Source organism: Maniola hyperantus, chromosome Z, assembly GCF_902806685.2.
Source record: "Maniola hyperantus chromosome Z, iAphHyp1.2, whole genome shotgun sequence".
Taxonomy (NCBI): domain Eukaryota; kingdom Metazoa; phylum Arthropoda; class Insecta; order Lepidoptera; family Nymphalidae; genus Maniola; species Maniola hyperantus.
The window spans coordinates 8461837-8476340 of NC_048564.1; the positions used below are offsets into that span (position 1 = coordinate 8461837).

General features: G+C 36.1%; 1 protein-coding gene across 1 annotated transcript in view; it reads right to left on the reverse strand.

Moving 5' to 3' along the window:
- LOC117995481 (Krueppel-like factor 6) overlaps positions 1-13995 on the reverse strand; it is a 58398-nt gene extending 44403 nt beyond the window's left edge. Inside the window, exon 1 of the mRNA XM_034983489.2 lies at positions 13820-13995. Within this exon, the coding sequence (XP_034839380.1) occupies positions 13820-13921 (102 nt within the window). The 5' untranslated portion in view covers positions 13922-13995. The remainder of the gene's footprint in view (positions 1-13819) is intronic.
- Positions 13996-14504: the final 509 nt, after the last annotated feature.

Sequence of the window (14504 nt, forward strand, 5' to 3'; positions counted from 1 at the left end):
AAATATGGAACGCCCTTCCAATTTCCATTTTTCCTGCCAATTACAATATCAAAAAAAGTGACTATGCACCTTCCAGGCAAATGCGCTTCACCGTAAGCAATATCCTCATCTACTATTTGGTGTGCTTCCGGTGAAGCGCAAGCCTATTTAGTTAAAAAAAACAGATGAAAACGAGATACTTCAATATATGATTTTTAGTCTTAATTCATAAAAACATACTTTAAAAAATACAGAAGAACAGTGCAACGGTTAAAATTTTCCACGGGAAATAACGTGTTAAACGGATTCCGAGCTAAAAAGCCACGGACAAGCTAGCTAAATGAATACGAATACGGGCTTATTCAGTTTAAAAGCCGGGGATAATATTTAACTTAATAAGTGGGGTCAATCGTTGGCTGCCGTAACTCGATTGTCAGCAATTCAGTGAATAATGCGACGCGACAGGGATGAGTGCAAGGACAATGCGTTATTGTGTCCCTGATAACTTTATTTTAATCAGTTTAATCCCTATTATAAATGCGAAAGTGTGTTTGTTTGTTGGTTTATTGGTTTGTTGATTTGGTTGTTTGTCCTTCAATCACGTCGCAACGGAGCAACATGGGTATAGTCGAAGACCTGAAGAGTGACATAGGCTTGACTTTGATATGGTGACTTTTTATCCCGGAAAATCAAAGAGTTCCCACGGGATTTTCAAAAACGTAAATCCACGCAAACGAAGTCGCAGGTTGTGTCAGCTAGTATGTCATATTTTCATTGGACTGTAGCGGCTATGATCGACGCATAATATTATATTATTACGTTAACTTTTATATTATTTAGTCACTAAAGAATAATATTATAAATATAATTATAACATATAGTGAAAACATACCTAGTGTCCCATTTTGATTAGTTACGAGTGTCATAGTTATCAAAATGTTTAAAAGTTAAATCGATACTTTAAATGTACCTACATGTGAACTTAATCAGCTCCATCGACATCTCGTATTTAATCCACACCCCATCTCTGTGTTCGTATGGTTTTCGTAAAAATGACTGTGTCAGACATAGGTGTCAGATTATGCACCAAAGTTGTCATTAGTTCACTTTGATTTTGTGATTTTGTCACAGATGATTTTGTCAACTTGAAAATAAACTTCATTTCAATAGTGGCCAGCCACGACAGCAAGTAGATACAAATCATCTACCGTGCATAGGTCCTAGTATTTATAACATTTATAACTTATCGATAGATTAGAATGTACACACACAGATATAAATGTTTTGTTTCACATAATTTGAAAAGGTTTATAATATAAAGGGTATTTCATTAAGAGCGCTCGAACTTTGAAATGAAATAAACTAACATATTGTGTAAGTGATATTTCCACAATTATTATTTTATTTTAAAGGACATTTTATGACATTATGTACGAAATATTATTTGAGCCGAATGGCTGCTGCGACTCCGTTGTAGGTGGTGTATCCTGATGGACTAATTTTGGATGGCATTTTGGCATTTGAATCAGGCTTAATCAACAAATCCACACCAAACAGTATCTTTTTCGGAGTGTAGAGGCACCTGAGGAATCTCCGATAGATTTTCATCGGTCCAAACCCGGCAAATTTGTTTGTTTACAAAACTATTTAACCAGAAATGAGCCTCATTACTGAAGATGATTTTTTTACCGAAAGCAGGGTCAGCCGCCAAATGCTTTAAAACCCAATCAGCGAATACATGGTGCTGTTTCTGTTCTCCGTTGGGTTTTGCCTCTTGAGTTAATTGAACTTTATATGGATGAAAACCCAAGTCTCGACGCAAAATTCGACAAGTTGATGTCACAGATGAGACCCCAGCTCTTGCGCACTGCGCGGAATGGACTATTTGCGGTGTTTTTGCGCACTGTCCCGAATGGCGAAAAATTCTCCAACAATCTTGCGTTTCTTTGACGTACACATCTATAGTCGTATATATACGACTTTTGACACCCCTTTTGCCATCTCTACCTGTCGCGTACTATACCAATAGCAAAGTTTTCATTTATTATACATTGAAATTTTTTGACAAAATATAATAACGTTGCTTATGGTTGCTTGGAAACTTATCGATGGATTACAGATAAATTAATTGTTAATTTCAGCCAATGGACGTAGGTATAATATTTCACACGTATGTTTCCGCGCTTGCAGCTTCGTATGTCTACTATGGTCTAATGGGGTGAACGGCAACAAAAGGTAGAACCGATGATAATAGAATATCCTCTTTGAACGTCAAGTAGCTCAAGTAGAGATCCTGTTCTTGGTTCGGGAATCTCTAATCTACCTTGAACTACTAGACGTTCAATGAAAACATCGTCGCGTCTAGTTACGTAACCATAGAAAGTGAAAACGGGAGCCTGTACAGGAGTGGATAGACGCTGCTTGATGCCAAGTTCTTCAACCAATGAAATTATTGATCTGAAATTCATTTATATCATTAACTGCTAGATTATGAATCACTCTGTCATGAGGCATGACAACAATTTTTAGAAGAAAGTGAGAGTGTGAGCTTTACGGGAGAGGATAGACGCTGCTTGATGCCAAGTTCATCACCATTGAAATAAATGGAGTGTGAGTGGAACGCAGCTCAGCGTCGACGTGTTCTGTCTTGACATTTGGATGTAGGGGTGTGTAACAGCGTCTAGGGTGCCCCTTATGCCCGGCGAGGATGCTCTGTAACATCACCACTTGCGGTCCAGTAGTTTTAGTTTAATTTATATCAATAGTCTTTAATTAGTGATTAAATTTGAACTTTTTGAAGTTGATTGATTGAAGTTGGTTTGTTTATGGGGCGACATAATCGCCAAGTGATAAAGCCCCGGCTAAAAATAAAGATTAAAAATAAATGAAGTTGCTGATTCAAAATTCATTTATACCATTAACTGCGTAAAGTAAATGTTATTAAATTGTGAATCACGTAGTCATGACTAAAATTAGTATAAATGAACGTTCAATTTTCCTTGTTGTGATTCAGATATCTGATACCTACTTTATTTTCAATGGTGGAAACGGAAGGGTAAAAATATAAGTATTCGTTTGGTTCATGTACCTTTGGTCATATTATTTTATTTAATAACATGAGACTTGTCAAGAAGTACGCGACAGGTCGAGATAGCAATCGGGGAGGGAACGCCCTGCATTCCGCATAGCCACGGCAGACAGGCAGGCAAACAGACAACGAAGTGATCCTATAAGGTTCCCTTTTTCCCTTCTGAGGTACGGAACCCTAAAAAGTAGGAAATTTCAAAAACTAATGATACTAAAAATAATTTTATGTAGGACCAAGTTTAGTTTTTAGTTTAATCTTACGTAGCATTCTTTTTTTAAACCAGAAACTTTGTGAAAACTCTTACTTTTTGCGATAACTCAAAAACATTTTTAGCAGATAATGTATTTTTAGTTAAAGGACGGCATAATATTATTAAGTATGAGAGTTAACAATGGGGCCGATTCTCTTGTACACAATCTCTAAACTAAACTAAATTAACAGGAATAAATCTAGTGCTATCCTTTTTCGCAAGCAACATTATGAAAGGGATAGCAATAGATTTAGACGTGCAATTTTAGTTTAATTTAGAAATTGTGTACAAGAGAATTGGCCACAATATGAATTTAACTAGGTACTAGGATAATAAATATAAAATTATATAAATTCATATCTGCACTTCGTAACAATCTCTGTATGTATAGTAGGTAATATACCGGGAAACAGCATCTTTAGAAATGCAAGCAAAATCGTATGCTTCTATTCCAATAATTTAATATGGAGTCTTGTTCTAGTTTATAACTTTTCTCTTTCTCTGGTAATTAATATTGTAAAAGAAAATATTTCTTCACAAAATAGAAAGTCTCAATGTTCAGTCAACAACAACAGCTGAGATTGATTGTGTTCGGAATGTTATTAAACAATTTTGAACAACAAAAGTTTCTTTTTTCAACTCAAATCAAAGTTAGGCATAACATGGGTAAAGTATGATATTATTTGTAGAATTCCTTGAAACTTCAAAGTATTGAAAAGTAAAAACGAACTGGAAAACTTTATAATTTTCTACACTAAACTGGTAACTATGCATAGTATCACTTGGACTATTTTTGTTGCGCATTGTGATGATTTACTTACAATACGATTAAAAATAAAACTGGTCAATTGCGAGTTGGACTCCCACACGAAGGGTTCCATACCATCGTAAACAAGCACCATGTACCTACTTTTTAATTTGCGTGGCAGCGATTTTGAAATTCGCCATCTTGGTTTTTTATTATTTGTTGTTTATAGAAATATAGAATATAATATAGAAATACACTCTGAAAATTTCAACTCTCTACATATTATTCCGGTTCATGAGGTACCGCCCGCTGACAGACGACGGACGGACAGCAAAGGCTTAGGCTGAGATCTATAGAGCACACTTTGACTTTGCTCAGACTTAAGTATGAGTCAAAACGAGACAGATTTATGTGAAAGATATACATCTGTCTCGTTATAACTCTGTCTTAAGTCTAAGAAAAGTTAGAGTGCGCTCTATAGATTTCACCCTGAGTGTGATAATAGCTTACCACTGGCACGTCCTTCGGGTACGGGACTCTGAGAACAAGGTGTGGTTTAAAAGTATTAAAATTACTTAAGTACTGGTATGCTATCCATTAAATAATTTTAAAATTTTAAATAATTTAAAAAAATATATAAAAAATATAGAGCCGCCTTGCCGATTCTTCCATTTTTAGAAGTATTTTTGGTAAGAATTCACATCATTATCGCCAGGTCCGCGCAGTAATGAACGAGGTCAATCAATTCGACATAATAACGAGTTGTAAAATGAATCATTATAGTATTCTTACAACTATGAATCATACTATGAGAACGCAACAAGGCGTTAAGAAAACATCGTCAAGCTACATGGCTGTATACACGGTCAATAAGTTCACCAACCCATTGAGTTCGATAAAAATATCATATTTAAGCATTTATAAATTATCATAATATACATAAGTATAATGTTATCTATATAATATTATAAAAAGAAAAGATTTGTTTGTTTGTAGTAGATAATCTCTGAAACTACTCAACTGATTTTAATAATTCTATTACCGTTAGAAAGCTATTTTATCCAGCAGTAACAATATACTTAGAAGGAAAATGCAGAACTGAGAACAGGGTCAGGACTGTTAGGATGAAGTTATGTATTTTCTGGATTACTTACAATATAATTATTTGGTGACTAATCTAATATTTTTAAGTTCATGAAAAACATATACATACATAAACATAATTCTACTATACAAGAAAAACAGTGACTCATTATTATATCTATAATGACTCCAGACAATTGATAACATTTAACTTAGTTTATGATTCGATTCGCATGAAATATCTATAATATAGTATAGTTGTTAAATATGTACTTGAAACAGCATTACACTTATTAGGATTATTATTTTTGTTTCATAATATATTCTATAATATAGGTAGGTATATGATATGTATAAATATTTACAATACAAAATGACATGTCCTTTGAATAAATTCATGATTATTCGGAAAAATACTTTGCTAAAGTAATTCGATTTGTTGTTAATAACGAAGGTGATTAATATTTTCAATAAAAGTTAGTTGCGCGTATATTGTACATACATATAAGACGAACATAGGTAAGTACACAAATAACAAAAAGTTTTATACTAGCGTCTTTACCACGTGGTTACCATATATTTTGTACCTATCTATACTAATATTATAAAGAGGTAATGTCGTTAAGTTTGTTTGTAAGGGGGAAATCTTTGGAACTACTGAACCGATTTTAAAAATTCTTTCACCAGTAGAAAGCTACATTATTCTTGAGTGACATAGGCTCTACGGGATCTTTAAATACCTAAATCCACGCGGGCGAAGCCGCGGGGATCAGCTAGTAAGGTATATAGGTACAAAATAATGACCTATAAGGTGATATAAGCGAATACGCTCCTCAATGGTGGAATAATATTTTGGTCGTTTACACTCTGATTGTTCGGCGAATGAAAAAATAGTATATAAAGTACGCGGCAGAAAGTATTGTACATCGGCCTTTAAGAATGGCCTTTCGGCTTTATAGAGAGTTATCTCTGTCACTTATACCTATATGACGTTTTGTCGGTCTCAACCACAGAGACAACGCTCTACAAACCTGCTATCTCCTTCCAAAGGTAGATGTAAATTACTTTCTGCCGCGTACTGTAGGTACCTATAGGAATAATATTCAGTACGTCCGTCGTCGGAGAGACAAAAAATAACTGCCAAAGAACGTGTTGGTAGCCCGAATTTGGCCAAGTCAATCAGGTACCTAAATACGGGCTGACGACCAAGTATAATCCATATTATATTGCGTACACTTTTCACGGTACCTACTACCTACTACCTACTTACCAGTTACCACACCTTATCAATCTTCAATTAAAAACCTGTCATAAGCAAAGTTAGCGGAAGTCGTATGGGATATAACCTCATAGAAGAGCCGACGAGCGTTAGTTGTTGGATTCTTGTGAACGTTAAAATTGGAGAAGTGTAAGTAAAACAAAGAGAAAATATGGCAAACAACTTCAGGCGTTGAGCTGTGTAACTCTACGTAACTTAACTTGTAATGTAGGAACCACGGAACAGAATTCCGTGGTAGGAACCATAGATTAATTATTGGTTTCGCTACGCTCTGTAGGAACATATTGAAATTTAATATTTATTCACACAAACATGATTTTTATAGTAATAAGAGAAGGCTAGCTTAAGGTTTTATTGTAATACTAGCTTATGCTCGCGACTTCGTCCGCGTGGACTACAAAACTTCAAACCTCTACTTTACCCCCTTAGGAGTTGAATTTTTATAAATTCCTTCTTAGCGGATGTAACGCCTTAATAGCTATCTGCATGCCAAATTTCAGCCTAATCCGACCAGTAGTTTCATCTGTGCGTCGACAGATCAATCAGTCACCTTTTCCTTTTATATATTTAGATTTTCAATTAAAAAATAATAATAAAAATTGTAAAATGTTTTAGAAATAGAAAATTTAATTACGAACATTTCTATTCGAAAAATGTCAATCTCTCTACAATCTCAATTATTATGATTGGCTGAATTTGTAATACTCTTGCTGTAACATTACTTTTCAGCCAATAGTGGGTGAGAGTCGAGACGAGGCCTATCAGAGGTGATTGTGATTGTCCTTGGATCGACCAGTAGAACTTCGCGATCGGACCACGGGCAATAAATAATTATAACAGGGACAAAATACTGATCTATTACTGCATTTAACATCGAAATTTGCTTGTTTTATTTTTATTAGTGACTAGCTGTTGCCTGCCACTTCGTTCGCCTGGACTAAGTTTTTTTTAAAAATCCCATGGGAACTCTGATTTTTCAGGATAAAAAGTAGCCAATATCACTCTCCATGCCTTTATATCCATGCAAAAAATCACGTCTACCCGTTGTTCCGTTGCGACGTAAATGAGGGGCAAACCAACAACCCAATAAACCAACAAACCAACAATCAAACACACTTTCGCATTTCGCATGCAATGTGGGTAGTGATGTTAACTAGGAAAATTTATAAACTGCCTGGGTATATAAATAGATATACTTAAATCGTATTAATATAAGTACTGGTATCCATCCTGAATATTATTTATATTTAACCATATGAAACGCTTATCACCAGTTACTTTGAAAAAAATGAATGTATCACGTTATCTGCCTATCGCAAATTCTACACATTGATAACGCTACACGAAGATATTATGTATATGTAGCATACAACAATCAGCTGATTTTAATGTTATAGCCAGGTATTGAGAGTACCATAGTAATTCCATATCCAAACTAATACGGCCCATCTGTTTAACCTTATTGTTGAAATTTGGTACACAGATAGTTTACATCCCGGGGACGAATATATCTACGTTATATCCCGGAAAATCAATAGTCCCCACAGGATTTTTAATTAAGAATAGATATAAGCGGACGAAGTCGCGCGCCATCATCTAGTATTATAACAAGGCATTTGTAATATTCAACAATAATAATCACTTAACATGATCCTTTACTTACTAACTAATTAATAAAAAAATACAAACGATTTTTTTTTCTATATGTAAAAATGAATCGCTAAATGTGTTGCTGATCGCAAATCTCGAGAACAGCAGAACCGATTTCGCTAATTATTTTTTATAATATTCCTTGAAGTACGAGGATCGTTCTTACGGAGGGAAAAATTAAAAAAAAAACCTGAAAAAGAATCGACTGTTAGGCGGTACGAAGTTCGCCGGGTCAGCTAGTCATAATATAAATTATGGTAATATGTAGTGAAGTTTGGGAGACAAATATTTATGTTTTTAAAAAGAAAGTTTCAAAAGTTAAACTTTAGTAAAAAAAAACAAATTAACATACAGATTACAATAAACTTATTCTATTCGAGTCGAGTTGGGGACTGATGCATTGACCTGTGCTGTAACGTTCCCATAGTTCGGCAGCGCCTTTGGTGGTCGCGTTACCGCTAACGCCTGGTCAGCGATTCGATTGTTCTACCGCGTGAACGCTTATGGGTTATTGGTAAGAGTCTTTGCGATCGTTACGTATAACTATGTAAAACAGTCCACGGCTCATAATTTCAAGCAATGTTTGTTCAACGAGTAGGTACTAGGAAGAAAACCAGTAACCGGTAAATGACTAAATACTAATTTAATGAAGATGTCACATAGTCCAGGTTCCGTCGCAATTAGGCTCGTCTGCGTTTATATTGTTAGTGTATTGGACCAAATAAGACTCGATCTAACAAGGCGGAATATGCAGACCTAGTTGGGTTTTCTATAGCTCAAGTTTCTGTATAGTTAATTGGAATAGAGTCACTAGACGGGAATGTATTGAGTGTTCCTTGCTAGCAAAGAAAACACGGAAGAATATAATGGAATCACCTCGGTTTTGTTCCGTTTAGTTGAAAGAAAGAAAAGACGTTTATTTACACAACTGTGCCACACATCACATCTGAAAATTAAGAGCTAGTTCCGGCGCTTCTTCCACCTGAGAACAAGCAAAAGAAGCGAATAGTTCAGAATAATACAGCTGTAAATCTCAATCTGCATAATTTGCAGCCAAGCATTATTTTTGAAGAATATCATTCATTTCTATCTATATTTAGAATAAAACTGTAATTAGACGATTGTTTAGTAACCGAAACATTAAATATATTTTGATAATTACAAAATATAGAGCCTATAAACAATATACATATATATCTTTTAATTTAATGTCTCTACATGCTTCATGCTAAAATTACAGAATGGATTAGGACGCAAATTGGCACAATTGGTCTATGAGGGGTCACCTCTTTTAAACAAAATATTAGAGTGATGATGGTATTTGCCATGTCTTTCAGAATACAGCATGAATTCAATGTTTCATTAAAGTATGGGGGAATAGATCAACAATTGCTTTTAAGATGGAATTTGTAACTCTATCTTGGCCTGGCCTTTTTGGGATTTTAAGGAATCGTTGCTCGCGCTTACTTCACTAAGTAGGCAGAGGGTTTTAACTTTTAACGGTTTTCTGAGTGTAGGTTAGTCTACGATTTCTGAAACGCTTGCTCTATGTACATAGCTTTTTTAGAGTCGTCTGATGCGATCTCTTTTTTTGTATTAGAAGCTTTGTCATCGCCTTTACTTTAAGCTGTTAAGTGTAAGTTACAAGTGAACAAGAATTATAAAACCGACTTGATATATACTTGAAAATATTACAATAAAACTTAAAGCTAGCCTTATCTAATTACTATAAAAAATTAGCTAATAAACCTACTTAGGTTTATTGAGTCCTGATAACGATCGGTTGGCCGGTCATATTATTCTATACGAAGCGGTTAAAATTAAAGAAACAGCAAATAACTTAGCTCGCACCAGCCAGTCTTAAATTCCATGGTTAAAGCTAGAAGTATTTAGGAACCCTGACTTGTGTAACCTACTGTTTTCTTTGTGGCTTTATTTTAAACTAGCTTATGCTCGCGACTTTATCCGCGTAGCCTACACAAATTTCAAACCCCTATTTCTTCCCCTTTCGGGGTTGAATTTTCAAAAATCTTTTCTTGGCGGATGCCTACGGCATAACAGCTATCTGCATGTCAAATTTTAGCCCGATCCGTCCTGTAGTTTGAACTGTGCGTTGATAGATCAGATAGTCAGTCAGTCACCTTTTCCTTTAATATATTTAGATTGTGCAACTGCTTCTGTGATGATGTCTTTATAGGTACATCAAGCAAATGAGGCACTGTCAAGTTTTCAAGCTCTTGACATCCACCCATAGTATTATACTTTCCTAGGTAAGCAGGTACTTACATATTTTTATCTCAAGTAAACACGTTACATCACGATTTTTATCTCTATATTAATTGAAAGTGATATCTGCGAAGTGATAATAATAGGTAGGTATGCATATGTAAGTAAATATAAAACACTATTGAGTTGTTGATTTTTACCTACTCAATGTGATTAAAATAGCCTACCTATAGGTATAGAGGGAAAGGTGTGGGATGAAAAATTGGAAAAAAAATACATTCGAGCTGTTTGTACGTAGGTGCCTAATTAGAATTACTTTTTTTAAATAGATATAGCGAGCAAACGAGCAGCGATCAGGGTCACCTGTTGTTAAGTGATTACCGCCGCCCATGAACATTTGCAGCACCAGAGGAACCGCCGATGCGTTGCCGGCCTTTTAGGAATTTGTTGGTCCGCCCCTTGAATAACCCCATGTTGTAATCTAGTGGGAACACCGCCGAGTTGGTTCCACAGTTTGCACGTGCGTGGAAAGAAGGATCTGGCGCAGCGGACGGTCGAAGTGTACCAGACACCCAAGTGTGAAAAAATTATTTTAATTATATTACTAAGAAAGAAAAGCAGATTTGTTACTAAAAATTAAAAAAGTAGGTCCCCACCCAGGTATTTATGATAATAAATATCAGGTAGAGACCGGTCTACCTATTCATTAACTAGATAATAGTACTGGCACATTGACACTTGTTGAATTACATTTTCTCAAGCATGCTTGGAAGTTTGAGCATTATTTTGACAACCTTCTTCGAGATAAATCGAAATTGCTGTACTGGCCAAAAACAAGCGAGCATCGGCCGGGAAAAGTTTGAAAATGCATATCTGTTGTAGTTTCGCGGCCAAGTAAATTGCATAGCAAACTCATATCTGTCGTGTTATTTAAAAATGGAACGATATTTTACTCCAAAACATTTTATTTAAATTTTGAACTGGCTTGCAAAAAGAAAGCTATTTATTTAATAAAAAAAACAAATGAACACTTTAACGCTGGAAAAATTATTGTTCGTTGTTCGTCATTAATTTTGACAAGTAAAGTACATAGCGCTACGTCCAACCGATGTAAAATCGGATTATTATTTTTTCTAAATTCCAAAAATAACAAATGCACAAATTGGAAGACACAAAATTGCCGCAATGCCAACGGCAATTGCTACCTATTTAAACTTGCCAAATCCGAAATATTATACTGGGCATTGCTTCAGCGACTTTTTTTTTTTAAATGGAAATAGCGAGGAATCGAGCTGGCGGGTCACCTGATGTCAAGTGATTACCGCCGCCCATGAAAATTTGCAGCACCTGAGGAACTAACAATGCGTTGCCGGCCTTTGTAGGAATTTGTTGATCCGACTCTTGAATAACCCCATGGTGGTAATATAGTGGTGACACCGCCGATGGGAGTTGATTCCACAGCTTGCATGTGCGTGGAAAGAAGGGTCTGGCACAACGGACGGTCGAAGTGCACCAGAAACTCACGTGGTGAAAATGAAACTGCTTGCGGTGGCACGCGGTGCGGTTGTGTGAGGGTGGAATGAGGACAAAAATCTCTTCAGAGCACTCCTCATTATAAAGGCAGAGCTTACGTCTCTGCGGTGCTCCAGACTTTTCAACGAGCCGGTTAGTTTGGGATCATCCACAAGTCGGATAGCCCGCCTTCGGATCCGATCAAATGGAAGGAGTTGGTACTGGGGTGCTCCGGCTCAAAGGTGTGAAAGCAGTACTCCATATGTGGTGGACTTGCGCTTTATAGAGAAGCTTTGCTCTGTTGAACACCCCAAGATTTTTGGGCTAATTTGGCCTAACTTTCCAAACGATCCCGAAATTGGACCTCGATCGAAATGTGGACTCCGAGAATCTCAATGCATCTATACTAATAAATAAAATTGAAGTGTCTGTCTGTTCCTTCGAAATAACTACCTCACATTAAGCTCATATGGTTATTTGAACTGTACCATAACTAAATCACACATTTTTTAAATTTTTGTCTGTCTGTTTGAACGGGCTAATCTTCGGAACGGCTGAACCTATTTGGACAGGACTTTCAAAAACAAGTAGAAGATTAAACAAAGAGTAACATAGGCTACTTTTTAACCAACTTTCAAAAAAGGAGGATTGTTTTTTTCTATCCTATACCTATACACCGAAAGGGATATAGGGAAAAGCCACGGGTATCAGATAGTTTTTATAGTATTCATACTTTTCATGAAATCCATTACAGTAAGAACTCTTTTGACGTGGACACTCCTACACGGCCATTCTGACCATGCGACCGTCCATGGGCGCTAGTACGCATCAAGCACAAACAATAATTTCCAATCGTCATAACATCCGCTCGTCCATCCTGACGATCAGCACAATCACACAAACGTAGTAGTACTTCCAACTTCTTTGCACAAACCACATACCTATTTCAATGTCACTGACAAATCACTCTTTTCATAAAACGTTCCTTTTTCATGGAATCTATAACAGTAAGAACTCTTTTAACGTCGACACTCATACAAGCCTATGATGGTTACTGTCTTCGAAGTATGTTCCTTAAAATTACGGAATAAAGAGTTTGCTAAGTGCTTGATGCGATCCCCGAATCACTCCAGCCACTTCAATAGGTCAATGACATGCCAGGTGCTAAGACATTTATGTACTGTAGTAATAAGAATCCCTACGTGTAAAGGAGTTTAATAGTAATTACAGAGATCAAATAATACAGAGAAGCTTATAAATAGGTGGGTACCGTACCTATACCGTATAGGTATAGGTACCTACTTACTATACCGTATAACTTAACAAAACTAAGTTGTGTTTCAAAAAGTTGTTATGTTTAAACTCTACCTGAAAGTATGAACAATAGTTTTACTAATTAAATTGCTGAAAAACTATCATTACTATAGTCAATTAATGAATAGGTACCTACGTAATCTGTGCTTTGATTGATAAAGGCTCATTTTAAAGTTTTAAAACTACATTTAATTATGTGATTGATTGATCACTCTTTCAGTATCATGATTCTTGATTCTTGAAATAGACGTCATGATAGTCATGATAGATATAAATAAGATTTAATGTTTAAAAAAGTCGGTTACCGCATAAATCGTGAAGCCAAACCTCTTAAAACATAGCTAGGATATTTTTAGTAATGGCGTAAGCACGATCAGAAGTTCAGAACTAGTGAAACGCGCTCCGTCGTCGGTACATCGCACAGTTACAACCTTCAACGCAATTGAATTTAGGAATTTAAAAATTAATACTAAGTATTTATCTACTTCCAGCGTCGTTTCAAAAAGATGTTCATCTAGTTTAGTTTCAAGATTCGTTGAAAATCGACCGCGAGAGCTCACGCAAGCGCGACGCCACCCTACCAGTGAAGACTCGAGTCTCAAAATTGTTAAACAATAATGCGCCAGCTCGCTCGCTTGCATAGCATGCCAGTTGCCACAGGGGTTAAAGTCATCGCGCAGCAAAACTTACCTGTTGCCAGTAATCTTCAAGGGATAGTTTCCATTCGAAGTAACCGGTGTCAGTAACATCCTGAAGCTCGCGGAATAGGTTACCGCTAGGGAGAACATCCATCGTGCTTACATGTGACGCCGATCGAACTTTTTTGCACAACACACGTAATCCAATCGCCGCCGAACGCGCACGACTGATTTGTCCGCGACCCGCGTACGGAAAACGGACCGCGCCGAGTGCCCCGCCGCCACCTCCCCCGCGAGTATCCTCGAACGTAGACTAGTAACGAGTAGAGAATACGATAGCTCTCTCTTTTTGATCTTTACAGGATGCTGCCCCGACATCTTCTTGGAACGAATACTTGCCAAACCTAGGAATGCATGAATTATGATTATCTTGATGGTAAAGCACAAATGTGCAAAGCGTGTGTTTGTCTCCATCTAGCACCTTCAAAAAAAATTGGCAGAGTAAGTAAGTACTTCAAAAAGGTCAAAATTAAAAGATTTTAGGTAATATGAAACGTATCACACAGAATTAACTTTTTCATACACTATTATTTTAACAAAACAGGAAATTATACATAATCTATACTTTTAATAAATAAAAATGAAGTGTCTGTCTCTAATTTCGAAATAACTGCCTCATATTATGGTATTTGAACTGTACCATAACTGAATCAAATGTTTTAAAATTTTTGTCTATC